At 35.3% G+C, this 25,880-nt stretch overlaps 1 protein-coding gene across 1 annotated transcript in view; it reads left to right on the forward strand.

Moving 5' to 3' along the window:
- TMPRSS7 (transmembrane serine protease 7) overlaps nucleotides 1-25,880 on the forward strand; it is a 616,461-nt gene that overhangs the window by 565,017 nt on the left and 25,564 nt on the right. The window contains exon 14 of the mRNA XM_044072510.1: nucleotides 16,622-16,738. Coding sequence (XP_043928445.1) covers nucleotides 16,622-16,738 — 117 coding nt within the window. The remainder of the gene's footprint in view (nucleotides 1-16,621; nucleotides 16,739-25,880) is intronic.

Genomic DNA, 25,880 nt, shown 5'->3' on the forward strand with positions numbered 1-25,880 from the left:
CAATTATTTTTTTTACCATATCAGCAGTAGACATTTTAATATGATTAAGACTGGATTGTGATGGAGTTGTGTGCTGCTCACAGGCCATGTTCTTGGTGAGAAAGAAGCTTCCAGATTAGTTAAATATTTGAACCTCTCACAGATGGAATTCTTTGTCTTCAGTAATAAATCATTATCTGTGAGCATAATGCAATTTCTGCACTGCCTCAGGATAGGGAAACAACCAGTCAAGCCTTCTATTTTTGTTCAGTGATATGGAGAAATTAGTTGAGAAGTCCACATAATAAATGATGTGCAGCTTGATGAGTTAATTTATGGAGTAATGTAACTAAATTGTTTAATTTATAGGAACTATATAAACTAACACAGAGTAAACTATGTGTAACCAAATTAACTGATTTATGGTGGAATCCAGAGACACACTAATTACTGAGAGTAAGAAGTAAGGTAGAAGAGATTTGTGAAGAGTGTGAAACTAGTGCCACTCCACTCAAACAGATGAAGCTTATTAGATAAGAAAACATTTGGGAAAGTATGACCAATGAAGGAAACAGTGGTCTGCTGTTAGGACTAGACAGCAGTCTGCAGCAACTGAGAATGTATGAACACTGAAGGGCAGCTATTGGCTGCTGGGATGATTAGACAGAATCTAAGACCACACTTGCAGCTCAATGCACACGTACAGGCAGCTGTGGGCTCTTACAGGATCCACTAGTAGCAGCTAACTAAATAATGTCTGGGATTTGGTATTGATAAGGTAGGTCAAGTTGCCTGCATCAATACAGTATATGCTGCTGCCCACTGTACCTGTCCAAATGCAGGAAATTTATATCAACACTGAAAACAGCTCTAAAAGCTCAAAAGACCACACTGGCCAATAGCAAACAATATTCTTCAGGGTTCTACACATCAATCAGGGGCCTAGAAATGTCTCGCCTTCCTCTCCTTTCACCAGAGTATGACCAGAGATGATTTATTTGCAAGATTACTTAAAAGCACAAAACAAATGCATAGCTAACACAGTATTTTCAGTAAAATTGTAACAATCACTTATCCCAAATATTTGTAAGGGTTTAGCAGTTCAGTCAAATCTGATAGAATAGGTCAAACTGAGGAGTTCAAAGTTCAGTGTGTGTAGCACCTCATAGCAAATAAGCATAAATAGCCACAATACAAACAACTGAAAAAGGTTAAAAGAGTGCAGTGTCTGGGAGCAGGCAAAGATTAGTACAAAGAGATAGGTCAAGCTGCTTGCATCTGTACAGTGCATGTTGCAACCTTGCTGTACCTGCACAAACATAGGCAATTTATAGCAGTACTGCAAACAGCTGAAAATCTCAAAGGAGCACACTGGACAATAGCAAATAACATTCTTAAAGGCTGTAAAGCAATCAGAGGTCTAGAAATGATCTGGTTTCACTTCCTCTCTCCGAAGTTAAACAAGCAAACAATTTCTTACAATGATAACATAAAAACATGAAAGACATACACTGCTAACAGAATATACACATTAAAATATTAAAAGCTATTTATCTCACATTTTATGGTGTTTGGTAGCCTACCTACAGTAAAATATTACCTATGTATTGTTATAAATTGCCTATGTTTGTGCAAGCATCCACATCCATGTGTCTCTATATGGCACCACCTGTGTGCTTATAGTACAAGTGATGTGTATAACTAAATATACTGCTACAACTGAAAAACGTACCCCTCTGGTGTCACTTCATTCCTCCACTCCAAGAGCTGGTTTAACTGCATCATCTACAGATGTCAAACCTATGGTACATCTGGTTACCACTTTTATGTTCATCCATATGTCTCCATAAATCCTGGGTAAACACAGAGTTGTGTTATATTACATCAGAAACACTCCACTATGAATTGTCACCACAACATAGTATGCACTGTTTAGACGTTTAATCTATGTAACAGTAAATATGTCTTTGGTAATGCAGTTTTCCTTTTCTATGTAATGATGCACCTTCAAGGAAACATCTCACCAAAAATGAAAGTTTTAAATGGCAAATTAAAAAAAAAAAGATTTATTCATATTTTGTTGCCAACATGAAGTAATCTGCCAAAAAAGTGCTAGTATTAAACTAAATTTTTTTATGGAGTGGGATTTCTTGGTTTAAGATCATCTGTTGTTAATTCACCTAGATACAAACATGGTCTGAATGTAAGAAGGGAAAATCATAATGTTATGGGCTTAATTAAACAAAATATCAGACACAAAAAAAAATATTTTATTTGCTAACTAGATTATGTGGGCTGGTCAATGGATAGATTTCAACCACCACCCTCAACTTATATATAACAATTACATGTTCACAATAAAATACATAGAGAGAAGACCCCCCCCCAAAAAAAAAGGAATTACTGCTCATTCACACTTGGAAACTGCACCAGCACTGATTTCCAATTGAAAACAATGAGCTGAACTCAACCAGACAGAGCTTCATCCAATTTCAAGGAAGTGTAGCTAACATTCTTTACCATTATAAGTTACATGTAGTCTGAACTACTACTACAAATAGCACAGAAGTTTTCATACATATCAAATGAAATTTTCTTTGAGTCTTGTCAACATAAAAGGCAAACCATATCCTAGAACTGTCTAAATATGGCAGGATAATGCTGCTTCACTCAGCATTGCCTTTAAACTTACATGCTCCAGAATTAACTGAATGCACATGTTCATCAGTCACATTATTTGTATTGTTCTTCTTTCGGCTTTTCCCGGTTAGGGGTCGCCACAGCGGAACTCCAATCTGCTAATGATTAGCAGTAGATTTTTACGGTGCCGAGGTGCCAGCTCAACGCCCAACCTTCAACGAAGGCACACCCATTTACGCATGTCTTTCAAATGCTACTAGACCATGGGGAGGACATGCAGACTCCACACAAAAGGCACTCCAGCCGAGAATTGAATGGGAGAACCTCTTGCTGTGAGGTGACAATGCTACTGCTGCACCACCGCGGCTTCTAGATAGTCACATTACTTGTATTGCATGTATTATAATTTTAAAATGTAAATAATGGCCAGCACAATGGCATAGAGGGATAAAGCCCTAACTATGGTCCAGGTGACACAGGTTTGATTAATGGCTTGGGCATTTAAGGTGGTGACGGGGATGGATGGAAGTGACTATCCTGGGGAATCATTTGTTTAGGCATTACCTGCAAGAAGACATAGTCCATAAAAGAGAGAAGCCGTTGGATATAAAGAAGTAAAAGCAGGGGATGGGGTACCAAGGGATAGGTCATAAATGAAAACAAATCCCCTACTGGCATGACCCTTAACCCCAGCATGCCCTTAGAATTTGCACTATCCCTAGTCTCAGAACATAAATAGTCCAGGGGCTATAGGAAAGGCAGGTAGACCCAGGAATGGATGGAGAAACTGGGGGGGGGGGTAAGTCAAAAAATGAAGCAGAAGGGTTAACCAAAAAAATTTAATATGGAAGCATGTCATATTTTGTAAATGTGGCAGAAACTTTCTTATCATAAGAGTTAGCAAAAAGTATATTTTATTATGGCACCTTTTAAAGTCAATTTACATCATATATCTGCAATATTAGGTATTACATTTGAGCTTTTTAAAATTAATCAGCTATTAAAGAATCATGTTTTAATGAAGGCATTAAATAGTTCCTAATTCTAGAATGTAAATTCACAGTCTACTTAAAAACATGACCCCATCTCCTCAGATGTCTTCAATACAAAACATGGTGCACTTACAGGATCTGTTAATACAAGTTTCATGCATGCTGTCCATATTGTCATAATGATGGACCTCATACTGTCCACTCTATCATAATGATGACCTGTCCATATGAATTTAGTAGATTAACTGTGTAAGATCTCTGAAGATAGCACGGTGTTGTGTATTCATTCCAGATATTCAAATATAAATGAAATACTTAATAACCCCAGGTTTCATAAATTCTGTATACTTTCTAGAAGCGCAAATATAAGAATAGGTATAAATGCATTTTATCTATACTTAAGTTGTCTTATAAAAGGTCAATAAACTATATTAATATGCTAACATCCTAAAATAAATATAATCAAAATTTACTACAAGTGGACATTTTGAAACAGGTGGTTGATATATTTATGTAATGAAGAAAAGTAGAAAGCAGATCTAAATCTCCCTTGAAATAATAAGTACATCATCATCAATAAAATACAGATAAATCAATAATTTCATTCATTTTCTGATTGCCTACTTGATCCAATTTAGGCTCCCACAGATAGTCAAAGTCTATGATGGCATTCAGTGAGTGCAGGACAATGAAACTAACCCCAGACAGTGTTCAAGCTCATCAAAGACCACAAATGGGGGGGGGAGGCTGAATGGCTAACTGAAAGCAGCAGTATTTTAGAGCTCCATATAACTGGTTAAATAAGACAGGAAAAATATTCGTTTTTTTTCTTCAAAGTATAAAATCTTATAGATAAAGGAATAATTTACATAAGTAGAAACTCTGGTGAAGTTTTACAAATAATTTCCTGTCAAAAAGCTTGGAGATATATTCACTTTTAAAATGAGCAACTCAAAGAATTCTCATCAGGATGCTGCCTTAAAGAAGGAACTACAACAGATGGCATCTACCCTGCAGGAGTTGCTTTGAAGTTGGATGATTTTAAAGAGAACCTAGAAATTCTTAAAACAAGCAGTCAAAAACAGGCTGACACCCTCAAGGAAATGCTACAACAACACCAGACAAGGATAACAGGAGTAGAGGTTTTTCTAAATGACTTAGAAAGCAGACTTAAAGAAGTGGAAACACAGAAAGAACTGCTTCTTAAACAAAACACTTGTTTGGTTAATAAAGTAGATGACTTGGAAAATATGGAGAGGAGAAAAAACATCAGAATTTTCGGATTACCTGAAAACACAGAAAATGAGGATATTATTTCCTTTTTATCAAGCTGGATCCCTGACTTTTTAAATTTAAAAGAAGGACTTTCCTTTGGCATTGAAGGGGCACACAGAGCTCTTGAGAAACCTGCCACTAACTCAAACTCTCCTCCTAGGTCAATAATTATCAAATTTCTTTCATACTTGGACAAGGAACTGATTTTAAGATCTGCTTGGAGGAAGGCACCTTTAAAATATAAACAGAGCCTGATAAGATTTGATAACAACTATTCACCTAGAATAATGGAACAAAGGAAAAAAGTGTGGCCAATGACAACATTTCTGAAACAAATTAACATCAAGGCACAACTTGCTTATCCAGCTTAGATAAGAATACTGTATGCCAATGAGATGAGGACTTTTATTGACTTAGAGGAAGCCTCTTCATTTATTAAAACTAATAATGTGATTACTTTCCCAGAATATATGGATTGTATGTCACCTTCTCTCAAGAGAACAAAAGAAACAAATGTCTGGACAGATGTCAAAAAGACGAAGCAAAAGACTGATACTGTTACAGCCAAATCTTTCAAAGCATCTACTATGATATGAATTGTTTTAACATTACTTTAAAGGACCAATTTTACTGCTTGGGATTTTAAAACAAAGGTAACTAACTACTGGAATCTTTTGCTATATTTTTTGAAAATAGATGACACAAGAGTTTTCACATTGCCTCAGGTATGTAAAACAGGGTACTTTTCTTTCACAGAAGGAGGGTTATATAGCACATAAAATATTTATACTGTAAATCAACATACATAGTATATGTGTATTTTCTCTTAATTTTCTCTTTTCCTTCTCTCTCTTCTTTCTTTTCTCATTATTTATTTTAACTGCATCTTGCCTCCCTTTCTAAATTCTCTGCTATTTACTATATTAATATAGTCTGTATACATTTAATAACTCACTATCTATACACAGATAAATAATAGTCTAAAATAATCTAGTTTTAAGGTAGACTAATTGGGATAATGAACTTAATTAATTGTTATTACAATATTTATTACATTAATGATAGTCACTGTTATGCTTATTGGGATTGGGGACATGTTCGTGATCAACTCTGAAATGTTTCATTCATGTACATATGGCCTTTGAATTATTTCCTTTTAGGATTAACAAATGCATAAAAAAGGAGGGAAAATGTACTGTTGGTTAAGAGAAGTGAAGCTTTCTACACATTCTATTTGTGTTGCCAAAGCAATAGTAAACAATTGCTATTGTTTCTAAGGACACTGCGAACCTGTGAAGTGCATTAAACCTCACAGATAACACATAATAAGAAAAAGTAATGTTGTTTAGTTATTAAAAGGAAAAATAACCTAAGCAAGGTAAAATAAATACATAATAGGACTATTTGTAAATATTTTATGATTTATCCCCATAGGATTACATATTCCTGGAAACACAACTGAAATGTTCCCAAACTGCATGTGCACTTAAATATTGCTACTTGATTAAAAAAATATTACTCAGTTTAACATGCTGATTTCACAAGCTGTCTGCACTGCAAAAGTTTCATTGTATATGTTACTTGAAATTGTCAGTCTCTAGAGCATATGAAAAGATCCATATTACTTTTTGTAACATGTTATCTTTGCAGTTAACTCACACTCTGTACAAACTCACTTGGTAACTGATAGCTATTCATTTAAATATCAGTTTAAATATTAAATGCAATTGACATTTTGACAAAATATAATCTGAACTGTAAAATGAATGACTTGAAATAAGTGAAGTAATACATAGATTTCAAAGACAGTTCTTGACACTATAGTAAAAGTAAAAATATATATTCACAAGGAAGTATTGCAGTGTTTTAGTCTTCCAGTTAAAATAGCTTACTGTCAACATTTTGCAATATCAGAAAGTTTGAAGAGCTAGGGCATTACTATTCTTTGTCTTTATAATGATTATTAGACAGATGTTAGACTCTACTTAGTTTAATGAATTGTGACATATGTTTATGAGGAAAAGTGGACTCATTTACTCACATTGGACTATACATTCCTGGAAACTCAACTGAAATGGGCGATATTGTAGTTGAGGGCCCCACCAGATGCGCAGTAGCAAATCACGCACAAAACCCACCCCCATGATATGTCATTCATGAATATGCATTCCCTCCGAATGTACAACCAAAGAAAAAGTGCACTTGACATTGTAATAGGACAGTAAATATAACAGTAAACTGAAGTAAATTACCGGTATGCATGAACGACATTTAAACAAAAACACTTTCTCAACCTTGGGGTATTTCAGTTTCTTAGAGGACTGCCAACTGCTAAATTATGGATTTGATACAACATAATAGCTTCTTATTTAAACTAAAGTGTTTCCGTTGTCACAGTGCTTTTAATAGTCAAACAGTCACCGAAATCTCATATTGACACTTTGAACTCAATGGTATGGAAGTGTAACTGCTTCTTTCTTTTACTCAGTTGTGTGGGGTCAGTCTTTAAGTCTTAAGTATTACAGGATGTTGCAGCACGACTGAACTTTGATATGCACATATTGTGTATAATGGCAAGTTTAATCGACCTAAAATGTTAAGAAATATAGAATTTATTGCCAGTTGTCGAAAACCCCAAGTAATATGCAGACCGGGTTGTCACTCAATTTGTGACATGCCCACTTCTGCGCAAAACTAACTGGTGAGGCCCTCAACAACAATATCTCCCTGAAATGTCCCCAAATTACTTGTGAATTTAAATGAAACTGCCTGATTAATAAGAACAACCTGAATCCATAAGCTATCTGCTCTATACATGCTACATTATATATGTCATTTGCATATGACAGGCTCTAGAGCACACGAAAAAATACATATTATTTTTGCAACATGCTATATTTGCACTAACCATACATTGTAAACTAACTCAATTGACAAATGACAAGATATTTATTTGAAACATTAGTCTAAATATTAATTGTGCCCTTGAAATGTTGCTGTTTTGACAAAACAAAACCTGAATTGAAAAAGGAATGATTTGAAGAAGTGAAGTATTGTACAGATTTCAAAGACAGCTATTGACACTACAGTATAAGTAGAAATGTATACATGCAAGGAAAAATTGAAATGCTTTATACTTTTAGTTGAAATAGCTTATTGTTAACTTTTTGCTTTATCAGAAAATATAAAGAGCTAGGAAATTATTTCTAATTTGTCTTTATAATGTTTACTAAGGTGATGTTAGTCACTGACTTGTTTAATGGATTGCGAGTCATGTACAAGACGGACTACTGAATGTTATTTCTATTTACCTATGTTTGCTGAATTTCTTTTATTAGTACTGATTTAAAACAAGGGAAAGAACGGGAAGGGAAATCTCTCTTTTTGGTCAAGGGAGGAGGGGCTTAAGAGTATTATAACTGTCCCAAGAACTCTCTAAGATGCTCTAAATACTATTTGATTAATACTTATCTAAGGTAAGTCTTGATTACCATATAGGTACCTTCACATTCATTCTAGACCTGTTGTGATTACCCATTCTGGAAGCAGGAGGTGCCCTATGCAGGATGGGAATTGTCAGGGTGATCATAGTTCATTCTTAGACTCTGCTTTGTAAATCTATAAATATGTAAAAGCACTGCACACTAGAATGTAGGGTGCCTCTCATTATCTCCTGTAGAGTCCTTTTAGTCAAATTATTTTAGTAATAATCTATTTGTTGTTGGCTTATTTAGTGTATGCACCTCTGTTGCATTTAAATTATCCAAAATGACATATCTGACATATTTGGGATTTCTTATGGGTAACTAAATACTGGATATTTTTAACTTAATAATTGTTTACACTACTAACATTCCATCCTGACATATAAAATACTATAGAACAATAATAGAATAATATAGAATTTCATATCTCTTTTAAGAAAATTCTCCATATAATAATTTAACATATGGAGCTCAGTTGATATTGTTGGTTAAAGTTATGAGTGATAATCCAGTAGATCTATCTGTATCTACTGGATTAAGGATGACGTTCATTCCATGTTTAATGGGAAATTCATATTTACTTCTATTTGATACTTTAGAATTAATGTTTTATAAAAGTACTTTTTAAAGCCTGACCAGAATTCTACCCTACTTGTATTTAAAGAAGAAAGAACAATAAATTACTCACAAGTTTACACACATAAAAATAACATTCAGTGTTATCAGAGAATATGGTATAACTACTATAATCAAAATAAAAAAAAGAAGCAAAAAGTTTCTTACAACAATAACTTGAAATGGATTTAACATTCTTATCATTAAATACTAATGGCTTAAATAATGTAAATAAAAGTTGAACCTTACTAAAATATTTAAGTCTAAATAAGGCATAAGTAGTATTTCTCCAGGAAATGCATTTTAAGACTAATGATAGCTTTATTTGGAACCCGAAGGACTATACATTCTTAGCTCAATCCTCCTATAGAACAAAGACAAAAGGAGTATCAATTCTCTAGAAGAAAAACATAATCACTCCAAAAGTTATTTATAAATATGAAGACAAAGAAGTTCTACTAGCATTTGTTATAATTAAATTTAATAACAGAATATGGACCTTAGCTAATCTATATTGGTTCCCAGGAATTGGAGCAGGAATGGTTAAAAAACACCTAGATTTTATTTCCAACAATTATAAAGGAAATCTTATACTGGAAGGAGACTTTAATTGTACCTTAGAAGCTTCTGAAACTACCAAGAAGTCTTTTTCGCATAGCAACTATTTCAAAATTCTTAAAAAGATGGATTGATTCATTTGATTTAATAGACACTTTTAAAGTAAAAGATGATAAATCCTTATTATTTTCCCATAAAGACCATAGATCTGGAACACAAACCAGAGTAGACAAATTATTCGTAGTTCAAGATTAACAAACAAAAATCCTCAACTTCTCAATAGTTCCATGCCCCTTTTCAGATCATGACTCTCTGATAATGAAGCTCCAAATGGAGTTTAAACTTTTAATCCTCTCAACTGGAATTCCATCATATATCACAAAAATTAAAGAATTCAGACCCTGGATGTTGTCAGAACTACAATTATTTCTTGAAATTAATAATGCAACAGAAATCAGTAGAGTTGTGTTTTGGGACTTATTAAAAGCATATTTATTTGGTAAGACCCTTAGCTGGTACAAAAATAAAGTCAGAGAGTGGGAATCTGAATCATTTGACTTGCAAACCAGACCCTTGACAGCAAAATCTAAAAAAAAAAAATCAGAATTGTCCAGAAGTCAAAAAAGAAATAAAGGAATTAAATAAAAAATATAATGAAATTCTAACACACAAAACTTGTCTAGCCTTGGAAAAATTAAAAATAAACTCATTAGCCATATCCCCAGATATCTACATAACTTATCTACAAGAATTAAAATACAATCTAAAGCAAATAACATTAGTAGTATATAGCATGAAAAGAAAGGGGAAAAAGTATCATATATAGGAGACATCCTTGAAGCATTTTAGTTCCATTATATGGAACACTGTAAAAAAGAAGATTTAGATACCAACCAAATAAACTTAGATACAAACCTTATCAATATAAAAAAAAATTCCCAAAAACTTAAAACTAGACCTACAAAAACTTATATCCTACAAATAAATTGTTGACAAGATAAAAGAATGTAAATTTAAGAAAACTCCAGGTATAGATGGTATAATTACAGAAATTTACAAACTCTTCCCTTCAACAGTAATCTCCCTTTTTCAGAAAACTTTGCTAGAAGTCCAGTCAGAAGCAAAAATACCACCCTCATGGAAATATTCTCTCATAACACCAATTCTAAAAGATAATAAACCATCAGACCTTTGCTCCTCATACAGACCTATATCATTACTGAATAATGATTACAAAATATTCATGTCAATCCCAGCTAACAGAATGAAAATCCCACTTTCAAAGACAATTAATAATGATCAAACTGGATTTTTATATAACAGGCACACACATGATAATATTAAAATGATACTTACTTTTATAGATTATGTGAATAAAGAAGATAGAGAAACACTTGTAATTGGATTAGACATAGAAAAAGCCTTTGATTCCCTCAACTAGGAATATCTATTTAAAACTTTAGCATTATTTGCATTTCCTCCTCCCTTCATCTTATTACTAAAAACATGTATATTAATAACTTAGCCTACATTAAATTAGGCCTTTTCACCTCAGAATCTATCTATATAACGAAACTAAATAAGGATGCCCCCTTTCTCCCTTTTTATTTGCTTTGGCTATAGAAATACTTGCAGAAACAATATGCAGTAATCCAAGAATTAAAGGAATAGAAGTCTATGACCAGTACACATCTAAAATAATGCTTTTTGTTGATGATATTTTATTAACCCTATCAAATTCCAGAAAGTCATTAGGAGAGCTAGAAGAAGTAATGGAGACATTTTATAAGATTTCAGGTCTACACTTTAATCAAAATTTCTATTTTTAAATAAGAAAAAAGAAATACAAGTTACTGATAAATCCATCATAGGAAAACAAGAACTTACACTAAATTATTTACGAATAGTGTTATGCTAAAATATAAATGAAACAATATTAATAAATTATAAAAACATTATTGAAACAATAGAAATATATATAGAAAAGTGGAACAAAATTATATTAACTTTTGAAGACAGATTGCAATTAATAAGAATGGTCTTATTGCCAAAAATACTATATGTAGCATTAGCAATATAGTTAATTCCTGAAAGATGCATTCTTAAAGAATTAAACTCATGTTTAATAAAATTTTATGGTATTCCAAAAAGAATAGAGCAGCTCTAACTCATCACATTAGACCCCGGAAACTAGGAGGATTGAACTTCTCAGAAATAGAAACATATATAAAAGCATCTGTGCTTAAAACTACACTAGACTGGATAAACCCAAATTATTTTGCCAACTGGAAAGAATTAACAACGGCTATATTAACAAATGAATTTAATCTGTTAAAAAAAATTTTAATAGTAGACAAATCAAACAAACCCTGGTACATACTATGCATAAGTATACAATATAATATAACAAAACCTTCTAAACCAACACTGATTAATCATTACATCAATTCCTTTAAGAAACGTATCAATGCAAACATAGATCTAAAACTTTGGTTTGACCTTTTAACCCCATTTACTATCACTAAGAACTTTCCTCACAAAACATGTAAGGAATCAATAACCTCCTGGGAACAAAATGGATTCTTATGCTGGTTTCAATGTGTAAATAAATTAAATGTTTTAGATATACATATGATAAAAACTGCTTACAATGTTCCAACACAGGACTGGTTAACCTTACAAAGCATTTTAATGTACACTCAAGATTTATGAAGATTAATTAATAATTCCTCCTTTAAAGATATTCCCAATCTAATAAGTTTTCTGTATGAATTTATATATAATAGTTGTGAAAAGAAAAATTCCATTTCAAATCTATATAAAGAGTTAATAACATATAAAACAATTCCCAAACCATCATACTGGTAGTTCTTAACAAAAGGTCAGTCATTGCAGTTAACAGAAGAAATTAAAAATAACATATTACTATCAGTTAATTACACCTCTAACACACAGTACTGGAAAATATTTAACTGGAAATACTTACATAGAGCATTTTCAGCACCAGATAGAATTAAAAAGATCAATACTACTACAAATGGTTTTTGCTGGAGGTGTGAAAAGTCAAATAAAGCAGACTGGATTCATATTTTTTATGAATGTAATAAAATTAAATCATATTGGAATGGAATCATTCATTTTTACAAGCTTTATTTAATGAATCCTTTACCTTAACTAAAGTATTGATTATACTAAATGTAAATGAAGGTCCCTACCCGAATAAGACAAATACGTATTTGTTATGGACAATACTTGCTATATCTAGGAAATGCGTAACCACAAGGTGGAATTCAAATACACCCCTGACCTTGGAAGAATTCTACACTTTACTGAAGACAACTGCATCGATATAAATAAAAATCAAAGAACTACAAATCTATCCCAGTCCATTGGTAAATAATCCTTGGAGGAAAGTTATATCTTTGTTGGACACTCTGCAGTAATCAATATTGCATCTCTGATAACTGATCTGGTAACTCTATATTTAATAACATACAGTGTATATAATTGAAAGTCAGGCTATTGTAAATATTGTATATAGTTGTTTAAAATGATATTTAAAAATATTATGTAAATGTTATTTTAATTGAAAATAAAAAAATATTTGAGGAAAATAAAAAGACCACACATACAGAAATATACAGTACATATAACTATACAGCATGCATCTCTATGGGCATTAAAGAGAAATGCCAACTGCCATTTCACCTGCATCTTATCTGTTTGATGTAGAAGGAAACCGACACATCCTATAAAATAACATGAAAACAAAGGGAGGATCTGGAGACTCTACATAGTAGGAACTTCAACTGTGAAATGAACCAAAGAGACAAGAACTGCAAAGTAATGTGTAACTGCTGTGTCACTTTATCACCTATGTTGGAAGGTTGTTTAAATAAATATTGTCTATACTGAGTATGGCTTCATGTGCCGGACAGGCCAATTACATACCACTTCTCAAAAAAAAGACGCATGGATACTGGGGAAAGGAACTGAAGTTAAAAAGCCAAATGGCTAGACTGGGTACAAAACAGAGAGGGCCAGATTCCAAAAGAATTGCTCTTAGAGTAAGTCTACCCTTATTCTGAAAGACCTGTTGTCAGTGTATGTGACTTACTTCAATATAAGACCTATCTATAAAGAGACCTACTATGCGGACCAGATTCCAAAACGCTTGCACTCACTGTAAGTGGCCACTTACACTGACAACAGGCTGAGAGCAGGTGTTTAAAGATAAATGTATTTTCTGTCTTTAGAAATATTTTTTAGAAAGTTTAGTGGATAGTCATGAGGTCTGCTTTATAATACTCATTTGTTAACTGCATAAGATCAATTATGTACAAGTACCACTTTCACTGGTGACCTGGGCATTGATGTGATTCAGTGACTGGCTTAGTACATCATATATACCAGTGGAAACCAAATTAATCAAATCCTGTAAGAGGATAGATAAAATCAAGCCCCTATTGGGAACTGGTTTAGTTAAGGAATCAACATAGTTTTGATAAAATATATGGCAGAGCTGTGATCATCAAGTACAGCTCTGACAGGAAAGTTATCACTCGTCTAGTCAGGATACAATAGACGGGACTTTGTGGATTCTGTTCAAGCAGCTTTATCATGTACAAACACATCAGGATTGAGGCTTAATTACTTTAACTTAGATAAACTTATAAACAAACTAGCTATTACACTCATTCATGCTCACTCTCTGGCTGCACTCACAAAATGGTACTGAACCTAGCACGTGCAGACTATTTATATGTATGTCAAGTCCTTGGAATGCTTCTTAAAGATACAGCATACATACTCTATTCTACAAAAGTAATCAAACAGATCATTAAGAACAACTGGTTGAATTTTAAAGCAAATGATGCAATAGACAAAATTTTCAGGGACAACCCCCATTTTGTATGCAAATCAGCCCGTATGTGAAGAAAAAACTTGAAAGGTGGTAGTTTTGGTTACAAGAATATGGTCAGCATCAGGAAAGGCACACACAAGTGTAGTACCTGTAACCAGTATTGTATATATTTATACTGGAACAAGTATTGATTTGGACAACAGAATAGGGAATATTCTTTTATATTCATGTAACTGTAATACTAAATGGGAAGTTTACATTGCCATCTGTTTCATGCATTCTTTTTACATTGGCAAAACCAAACCAATTTAACAGTTCAAGAAATCAAAGAGTATCATTGCTCTGAAATTAAAAAAGTATGAATTGCTCTCTGCAAGTGAAAGGAAGCTGCCCCAAGGGGAAATGTTTCATTTTTTTTTCAGAAATGAGAACAGAGAGGATCAATAGACTGACAAACACATAGCAACAGATGTGACAGTATGTCAGGTATTGCATCAGAGCCTGTTGATGAAACAGAAGTTGATCCATAAGCAAAGCCAGCCTTAGGCATAGGCCAACTAGGAGGCGGAGGCACTGCTCTAGTAGGGGTGCTTTTCCAGTATTTATTTTATATTTTTGTAGTAAAGAAATAGTTTCTTTAAAATATATTGAATGATTACAAGAAAAAACTGAAAAGTAAGACCAACTGTGAGAAAAAGGAAGAAAAAAGTAATCTGTATGGTGTAGGTAGACCAGGATTGGGGTACCATGTGTTGGTGGGAGGGTGCTGTTGAGTCCTTTTGGCTAGCTCACCAGTTGACCAAAGGCTGGCCTTGTCCAAAAGACAAGCTCTAAAGGTACCAGTCACTTTAGCCTCCCATTACCATTTCTGGTCATAAGGTCTTTGTAGTAATCAGATGGATGACATTATGGATGCAAGGATCAGAAATAATGCTCACTTATGGGGTTACTGGACTCACTGTCCATGAAAGAGTGAGGACCAAGGCAATCCTGATGGATGTCAGAGATGAGTCACCAGCTTTCATGGTTGGAAGCCGTCAGTTGAGGTGGATTGGGTACAGAGTGAGGACAATGAGAATGTCAAATGGGCACATTCTGTGGGAGATGTACCAAGGAAAACTCAGTGTGTGCATGACCTGGAGCTCATGCTGGACACAAATGAGAAATTATATGTCTCAGCTAAACTGACAGTGGCTGCAGATACTACAGAATGAACTTGTTACTTGGGGAAAGATATATGCTCAATCTACTACACCAGCAACCCTCAAAAGAAAAACAGATTCAGACAATGGATGGCTGGCTGGCTGGATGGATGGATGGATGGATGGATGGATGGATGGATGGATGGATGGACAGATGGATGGATGTATAGATGAATGGGTAGATTGGCGGAAGGATGGATGAGCTGATACATCTTTGAAGAAAGCAAAACAATTACTTAAAATGACCTTGGATTAAAATGGCTAGTTTTCCACAAACAGCTTTTATATTACTTTCAGCCGACAATATTCAAAGAGACATACGTCTTTTGAGCTCCATTTAGGTGAACTGACAATCTGTCTGCTTTTGCCATGAGACTGGAAGAGTGTTTTCTTACTCTTTTTCCATGTTTCCATAAAGGAAACTGTACCTACATATGCAGAATCACCCAGATTTACAGATATAGTCATGTGGACTCATTCTTTGCCCACACAGTACTCTTTTTATGTTACTCTATCAAGAAGATATTCACTGTGTGAAATATTAAGGACTTTCTTATAAACTTAACAATACTTAACAGAATATGTGGAAGAAATAAAAATCTATTTTAGATACATAGGTGCTAAAAACTACAAAGCTTACCACATAATTCAGTCTTTCTTTTGTTCTTATCCCCATGTTAAAATACAGTTAGTGCTACTTATAGATTATTTTCTATCTCAGTAGCTGGCAGGTTTGCTGATCCTGTAGTAAAACTGCTTATAACTGTCAGAATGATGTAATATAATAACATTTGTTTGTTGTTTTGTGCATTAGTGTAGCAGCAATTAAAATAATTATCCTCACTGATTAATAGAAACAGACAATTTTGAAAGAATGATATTTTTTGTTAAGCATGAATGACATTCGCATGTGTGTACGTGCATACGTGTGTGAAATGGATATGAATGTCGCCACAGAATAAAAGTACTGCTGTAAATTTTTTCATTTAACTATTGTGTCTTTAAATGTAGGTATTCCATGCAGCAGCATAACCTATGTATGCCAGAATAATCTTTGCATTCTTAAACAAAATGCTAAATGTGATGGAATTCAGGACTGCCTTGATGGAAGTGATGAACTTAACTGTGGTAAGTTCTCCTACTTTTATACAAACAATGATACACTGTAAATGAATCTGTAAACAAAAAAGACAAAAGGCAAATACACTAACAGGATGGATGTACCAAAGTCTTTTTATTTACTGACATTTGGTGACTGGGAAAGTCCGACTGGCTCAGAAACCCGTTTTCAGCAGAGGCATGAGGAGAACAGCTCCAAAACCAGTAAAGGCAATAGTAGTAAATATATCAATAATGTTACTATAGAAGCAAATTCATGCCAAAAACAGTAAATATTTCATCAGGGAGTACATAATCATATTTCAGACTTCATGTCATAGATTTGTGTAGGAAACATTTGGTAGTAAAGAATGTACAGACAATTTTACATGTTAAACAATGTTACAGAGGTTTTGAAGAGAGAAGTAATACTAACACTTTAAAGATTTAGTGGGTAGTAGTTGAGGTAAAGATATAGAAGCATAAAGGAGGAGTATGTTACTAGGAGGTTTTGAGTTGAGTTGAGTAAAGTAGTTCTAAAAGTAAAGAAAAGAGAAATGCTCTGAGATAAAAAAAACATTACTGAAAAATGAGGCATGATTATTTCAACAAATATCTTGTTAATAATATGCACTGTGACATTGAAGATAACGTCATCTCTAATATGAATGAGCAGCCCCTATCACAAAAAGAACATCAGGCTAATGATTCACTAAAGGCCAGAGTTAGGATGGTTGGCTGCATTTCTGAACTACAGGGGCACTGTATCTACTTCACGGAGAAAAGAAAAGACAATATGTATAACTTTAATTATGTCATAGATCCAGGTAAGAAACCAGTTGTTGACTGAATCTCATTGTGATCAATTTCTTATAACCATAGAAGAATGAGACCTAGATACCCCACAAGAATGGGTAGCAATCCATAAAGACTTTTGAATGCAGATCGTACAATAAAGGTAGGAAAGCAGTTAAATGTACTACATAAATGCACTGCTTAAGTAAAACATGCACATAGAAACAAGCACACAAACACAAAAGCAATCCATTTCCACATGACTGTTGACCTCCAATGCATCTTGCCAAATTAAATAGTTAGGTGAACTACTATTATAACTGACACCACTGATTCTGGGAGATTCTCATTATCTGCTTCTCATCAATTTTACTACCTACTTATATCTTTATAATTGCTGTGTCCATATCTGCTTTAACTCTGTTTTGTCAGCAACACGATGTTTCCAACGCAGCTCTAGCCTAAGCATGCATCCAATGAGAGGGACCCAGACATTATGTGTGGGAGCGGTGTTAGAAACAAATATGACAAATCATTGACAGCGTTGTTATTGTTCATACACTAACATGAATTGTAATAAAATGATTGCTGACAAATAAGTTACTAAATTTAATGCGTGGATTAATTACCTGCTATAATCAAGACTTGCATTCCATAATTTCAGAAGGCTTAGGAGAGACTATCAGTTTTTTGACAAAATCAGACTATTTAGAAAATGTTCTGCACACATAAGAGGAGGCATTTAGAAACAGCTTAAAATGTGCATGTATATTTTCGGTTAATGCTTGTGTTATGTATTTTCAGTTAAAATTAGATAATTTGAAAGTTTTGTGTTAGATATTATAACTTAAAGTAAAATAGTTTTAAATCATCCACCACATCGTAGCTAGCAAAAAGTTTATAAAAATAACTAAATACTACACCAATAATCAATGCATTTTCTATGGATCGTGAAGTATTAGCTACACAATTTACAGAGCACACTCTACAGAATACACTTTTATTATTGGTTAAATATATTTTGAACATGTCAGTACAAAACTGATGTATGCTGATCATCATTAGAATCTACATAGTACCCACTAGCAGCTGTGGCTCACATTCAGACGTACTGCTATCAGATAGCACCTTATTGAAACAGCCACCATGCCAGTCCTGGCTTCATGTATGAGATCTTTCTGGGTCTCTCCCAGACTACTGGACCTACATGCCTTTCTTCAAGCCTGACTGTGTGTCACTGCATGTACACAAGGTACTGCAATATCAAAGTCATTCCCTATCAGGACATCTGCAGGAATATCCTCAAACACACCTACTTGCTTGCTTCCTCTTCCACCCTACCAATCAAGAGGAACCCTAACCAAAGGTATTTGGAATGGGGTTCCTCCCAAAGCTCTGACTGGAGTGGACTGCCCAAGCAATTACTGCTGTTCTCTAACCACTGCAGGCCTCACAGTGGTTATATCAGAAGCTGTGTCCCTCATAGCAGTTACTTGTTTACCATGTACTAAGATAAGATATATATTTTGCTGATAATTTGGCACCCCAGTTGTTTCTTAACAACTTGCCACTGGCATTTTGTATTCACCACTTGCTGGCTCCCTCACTTTTTTTTCTCACCTTGCTTTGATGGACATTTGACTGATATGTGTCTCCTCTGGTTACACTTGGAACATCTAATCCCTAACTGTGCACTTCGATTAGTAGTTTACCCGTTTACTGGTGTACCGTATTGGAGTGGTTTAGACTGCCCCCCCATGGGTTCCCTTATTTCCATGTACAGCACTAGGTATCCCTTTCTTATGCAGTTGTGCTTTGCTTGCCAAGAAGAGATCTCCTTTTCTCCCCAACTCCTCTGCAGAGTTGCACTCATGGTCTGCTAACCAGACTCTCATGTCATCAGGAAAAGTACTGAGGGCTTGTTCCCTCACCAAAAGGTCTGCCAGTCTCTCAAAAGTGGTGACCTGACACCCACTCACCCATCTGTGAAAGTACGTACCTAGGTCAGCAATTTAATCATGTACACTTTCATCTGCCTTGCATCTGTGTTCGTGAAACTTTTTTATATAAACTTCAGGTGTTAGTTTAAAACAATCCAGAAGACAGTTCTTAACTTTAACATAATTCAAACAATCTACATCAAACAATTTTGACATGGTCTGAACAGCTTTACCATGGAGTAAGGGAGCCAGTTGCTGAACCCAAAGCTCCCATTCAACATCATATTATCTACATACCCTCTCAAAAATCTGAATAAAACTATCAAAGTCATCCCCATCCCTGTACTGAGGAAAAATGTTTACTGACCGTTACAGCTTCTGGGGTCTGGTTATTCCCTTCCCCATTACCTCCATGACCCTCTCAAAGAATAAGAAGCTCCATTTCATGCCAGTGATGTCTCTCATTCTCCTCACACTGTCTCTTATTTTCCTCACCTTCTAAATATCTGACCACCAATTCATGTTGATGCTGTTTTTCCTCAGCCTCCAGATGCTGGGTCTCCAGGTACAGTTTCTCCTTAGTCTCTAGATGTTGTATTCGCTCCTCAGCATCCAAACATTGGGCTTCTAGGTGAAGTCTCTCCAACTCCAGAGGGATCGTCAGGTCCTCTGAAGAAAAGGTGGACTGTCCCATCCCAGCAGGCTGCATCACCAGCACCAAACTGAATAACCTCCAAATGGCTGATCTGAGCTGTTGCTGCAACCAAGACTAAAATCATTGCTTCTTGGTCAGGCTGGCATGCACCAGTCCTCTGGCTTTACACTCCTTAGCCAGCTGGATATTTTTCAGCTTGCTAAAATCTTCTGCTGACATCCTTTTCTGCTATCCCTGACTATCTAACTAAAATAAATAAATAAAACTGTGGTGGATTGAAATTATGAATGTTTACCTTATGACTGTTAAGAGTGAACACCTTAATGACAACTACCAGCAGGATACTGAAATTCAATTAAAAATCCCACACCACTGGTACCAATAAAATGTGACATCTGGCTATATCCCACTGAACTGCCAACAATAAAATATGATGTCTCTTACTATCCTGGATCAGTAACTAAGGAGCTTCAATCCTCACTACTTACTCCAGTGTGAGACTGTCACTTAAACAGGAGCATTATTTCACAAGTTTTCTCTAAGAGCACAACAGGAACATGCTCAATAATCTGGGACTGGACTGTATAGTTCTGTCTACCCTTAAAGTAACTCATTATTACATACTTCAGAGCAATGTAAGACCTCTAATATACTCACTCTCAAAGTAAATTTAAATCTTACACATCCAAACACTTCTGGGAAAGCCTGACACAGATTTCCAGGTGTGTCACTTCTCCAAAATAATACAGTAAAGCTGCCACCAGTCAGAGTATCTTCATGCCCTTCTAAAGTGTGTCCAATTATGAAAATTAAATATTAAAATAAATGATAGCTATGACCAGAGCAGTTAGGCCTTCAAGGGGACCTGGGAAGTGTCAAACAGGTATAAACACTCTTTAATCTCTAAAGAAAACACTGATTTCCAGCCACAATGTAAAGTAATGAAAAACATTTAATAATATGTAAATTGGTTACAAGAATGTAAATCAATAGCTTTCAATAAACACCAGAATTCAATCACCAGAAAAGTAAAATTAAACCATGGGATCGAAGTCCTTCATTCTAGAAAAATTCTATCTGAATAACTAAACTTTCCTAACTTAACTAGAGAATACTGTGCTTCATCTAATCTAAAGTATAACAGCAAGGCAAAGACAGGCTTACAGTTTTTTTGGTGAGTTCTCTTTCATGGGTGTCCACTGACTGCAACCCTTCACTGACAGTTGCTCTTCACAAACTGCTCAGTACTTGACTAACTGCACAGCTCAACAGTCTCAACTGTCTTATTTTTAAAAATAACAGTTATCTGTTTGAAAAAGTTCTTTTTCCTGTCAGTCAGCTATTCAAATAATCACCTAGCAACCAGTGACATTCTAATGACATCACCTACTGTTCACCTGATTCTTCACATTACTTTAGAATCTCCCTCGCAAACATGCGCAATTAGAAATGCATCAAAACACTGGCAGGTTATTTGAACATTCTGTATAAACAGGGAAATGCTCAACATTTAAAAAATGTTTTACATTTTCACAATTAGACATGCTGGCATACAAGGCAAGTTAATCTGAGAATATACACAAATCTCCTGCCAGGCATGCTAACACATATGCCATTGTTTTCAGTTTCTTCACAGACTTTTGTATGCAAATGACAACAATATTCTATTCAGTTTCATGTACAATGTCATAAACTTCAAGTCTGTCTTCACTCAAGAACAGAAACAGCTTGATGAGTCATACCTTCTCCTAATATATAACAAAGACTAAAGTCATGATCTTACTGCAAAATAACTTTTCAAATATTACACTGGAGCAATACTCAACTAGAGAAAGAAAGAATGCAGGAAAAACTTAGAGATAGAAAATACGGACCAGATCCACTCAGTGAAAAAAATTTGAAATCATCCGTGAAAAAGTTCTGAAGTATGGCCTGCATATTAAATCTGTTGGTCTAAGAACAAACTACAAGCTGGACTCCTATAAAGAGCAAAATAATTGATTTCAGATAGCACAAGGGTTATAACAACTAGGACACATGCATTCTCTACTTTTTTATATATTTTCATCATCCATAAAAACTGAAAATCATCACAGTTCACTAAGCCTGCAAACACCTATAATTCAATTTCTAATTTTGCTTTTAATGACAATATTTCTAGGACTCTGCTACTTGTATTGGTTTGAACTTGGTGGAAACATAACCGCGACATACATAAAAATTGCATGCACAGTCCTTCACTGTGCAAATGCTCTACAATTAAATAACTAAATAAATGGCATATGTCTACTAATTATATTCAGTGAACAAACTTATTCCTCACTTAATCCATGCTTTCTAACAATTTCTATGTTTTTTTTTCAAATATTGTAACAAAATAATAGAATTTTCTCCATCTCTCACTTTAAGAAACCAAACTAAAGCTCTGCTTCAGTAAGTAATTTGCAACCGTCTTTGATGCAGTGATGTTATGTAAAGAAGAAGAAGAATGTAGATGCACTGTTAAACTGGTGAATAAATTAAAAAAAATAAAACCCTGTGGCAGTACTCTTTAATTAAGTACATGCTAGGGCTGTTTTTTTTATCTCAAAGCTGTTGTTTTAGACAAGCTTAGAGTAACATTAGTTTCCCTCAGAGTCTAAAAGAAACAGTAAGAAGAATGAAGCCTTTTTGATTCTGAAATAAAAATGTAAGTATACATGTAGGACCTAATAAAGAATTATTATGGAAACCTTTTATTAAATGACCACATATCTTTCTTTTTACTACTGGCTTGGTTAATTCATTTTACCTTGGATATTTATTATATTGTGTCATCATTGTCAACCCCCTTTTCTCAGTTTCTACATGGGGTCAGGGTGTCACATCATCCATTTCTATCCGTCTTGATTTAATTACCCTCTCCTACCTACTTTGACAGTCATGCCTGACTATCATAGGTCTTCTCTCACACAATCCAGCCATCTCTTTGCTGGATGCCTTTGTTTTGTCTTGCATCCTTCCTGTCTGTCCCAAATATTCTTCATCAGATTATCTTCTGCTTCCCTGCACATGCCCAGACCACCATAATCTGTTCTCTTTAATCTTGTCTGCAGATGGAGTTACTTATGCTCCTGCTCTAATGTCCTGATTTCTTCATTTGTCCCACAGTGTGCATTCTACATCTCAGGCATTTCATCTCCATCATATATAACTTCCACAACTGGTCTTTCTTCAGTGTCCAGATTTTCTGTCATACACTAGTATCAGTCACACCACTGTTATGGACACCTTACATTTCAGCTTGTTTGGCTTTCTTCTGTCACACACCACCCCTGGCACTCTGAGCCACATGACTGCAGCTCCTCTGATTCTAGCTTTAACCTCCTCATTCAGAATCTCCTTTTCAACCTCACCTCACAGATACTTGAAGTTGTTAATTTCTTCCACTATTTTCTTTTCTATCTCAATTTTCAGCTTCTGATTTCTCCCATTTGCTGCCATTGCAACTGTCTTATCTGTACTCAGTTTTATCCTGTGTGCCTTCAGTTTTGCATTCCATTCCTCTATCATTTGCTAAAGTTTTTGCGTATCATCTACCTATAATATCACACTGTCTGCATACAGTAACTTTGTTAATGTGTCTCCTCCAACCTGTTAGGTAATGTAGTCCATCACCAATATGAACAGCAATGGCACAGAACTGAACCCTGATGCACACCCACTCTCACTCAGACCACCTGTCTGAGTCCAAGCACTGTTTGTACTTGCATCATTGGCTCCTTGTACGTAACCTGCACTAATTTTACTAGTATTTCTGGGACTTTGAATCATCGCAGGACTGCCCAAATCAGCTTTCTTAGGATGTTATTATATGTTTTCTTCAGGTATAGGAATGCCCAGACTGCAAATATGAGATAAGATGTGGTGTATCCTGATCTGCATTCAAACTGATCATCTTCCATTTTACTTTCTACTACTCTGGATATTCATTTATCAGTCACCTTGTCCAGAAGTTTCATGTGGTGTGATAGGAATCTGCTACCTGCATACTGCCCACAGTTGTGAATGGCCTATTTGTTCTTGTAGACTGACAGTAGAATGCTTACTCTCCTGTCATCTGGGACATACCTCTCTCAGTCTCTCTCTGTCTCACCAGACTGCAACAAGTAAGCTCTGGCTTTATCCCCTAACTCACCCAAAATCTTGATCAAATTTGCTGTGACATCATCTGAGTCTGATGCTTCCACTAACTTTATTTTCTTTAGCTCTGTTCTTACTTCTTGTAGGGTGGGGTCCTCTACCTCTTTCACTGTAGGCAGTTTCTGGGGCAGTACAGTTTTTGTGGGGTTATCTTCATTCAGAAGCTGATGAAAGTACTCCTACCATTGCCTTTGATGTCCTGTTGATTGGTGAGCAGGTTGTTGCCGTCATCCCTTATGAAGGATGTCTGATGACTATCTTCTTTATTTTTGTTTCTTTATTTGCCTTCTAAACTGATAGAATGTCCTTTTTCTGTCTGCTAAGTTACTTTCCAGAATCTGGTAGAGTGAATTTAATGCTTTGTTCTTTGCTATTGCAACTACTATCTGACCCTCTTTGATAACCAACCAGCATTCCCTCTTAGCCTGATCCATCTTTTCTATCTCCCACTTTTTCCTGCACTCCTTCTTTCTTTTGATGACTTCCTGGACTTCTGCATTCTACCACCAGCTTTCCTTATGTACCTTATTTCCATTCCAGACATGGCTGCTTATCTGTTCCTTTCTTCCTCTTCTTCTTCCTCCTCCTCCTGTAGTGGTAGAGCCCTGGGTATTTCCCTGAACATTTGTGCCTTCTCTCCAGTCAACTTCCAGATCCTCAGCCTAGTCTCTGTTGACCTTAGGGCCTTCTGTGACCACTGCTTCCAGCTGACTGTGGCAACCTATAGTTTATATTGTGGGCCAATTGTGTCACTAGGAATAACTTTGCAATCATTGATTCACCCCAGTGTCCTTTCCTTATTAGGACAAAGTCTACCTAAGTTGCATGCTGGCCACTCTTGTATGTGATCTTGTGACTGTCTCTCTTGCTGAACTATATGTTGGTGTCCATCAAGCCATTTTTCAGACGAAAGTCTAGAATGGCCTCTATTTTATTTCTGTTGTCCCACCCATGTGGACCCAGGCAGTTTTTATATTCTGTTCTGCTCTGTCTATCCCAATATGTGCATTCAGGTTCCCCCATTATCAACACCAACTCATGTTGTCCTACTTTATCTAGTAGGTCCTGCAAATGCTGCCTAAATGAACCTATGCTGAGTGTAAAAATCCTTACTTCATGTTTGGCAGGTTGATTGGTTTTATGTTCAACTTTCACTCAGTAGAGTTATCCCAGGTAAGCCAAGGTGGATGACTGCACACAGGTTAGCCGTCTAGCCAGTACATATTGATCCAGGGCTGCTGAGCATTATGGCCGGCCTACACTGTCCAATAGTGGCACAAAGAACTCATTAGCATGACTCCTTGGTGTATGTTGGGCTTCACCAGAAACTACCTATGCCCATTTTCGTGACATTAGTCAATGTGGCCAAACCACCTAGAGTCAATTTTTACACCATTGAGTGGTTAGCTCTGGCATGGTGTGCAGTCTGTGATTTAGGTTCTCCTATCTAGAGGATACAGTGCATCACAAAGAAATGCCAAAAATGATTGGCACCATGTAGAATCTGTGCTGCTGCCCACAACTCCATTCTTGGGTGAGTTTGAAGTGGATGTACCCAGCATATTTTTGAGAGGTGGGACAAACCCTGCAAAGGCACATT

The sequence above is a fragment of the Protopterus annectens genome, chromosome 5.part0, assembly GCF_019279795.1.
Source record: "Protopterus annectens isolate FY-2018-M chromosome 5.part0, PAN1.0, whole genome shotgun sequence".
NCBI lineage: Eukaryota > Metazoa > Chordata > Ceratodontiformes > Protopteridae > Protopterus > Protopterus annectens.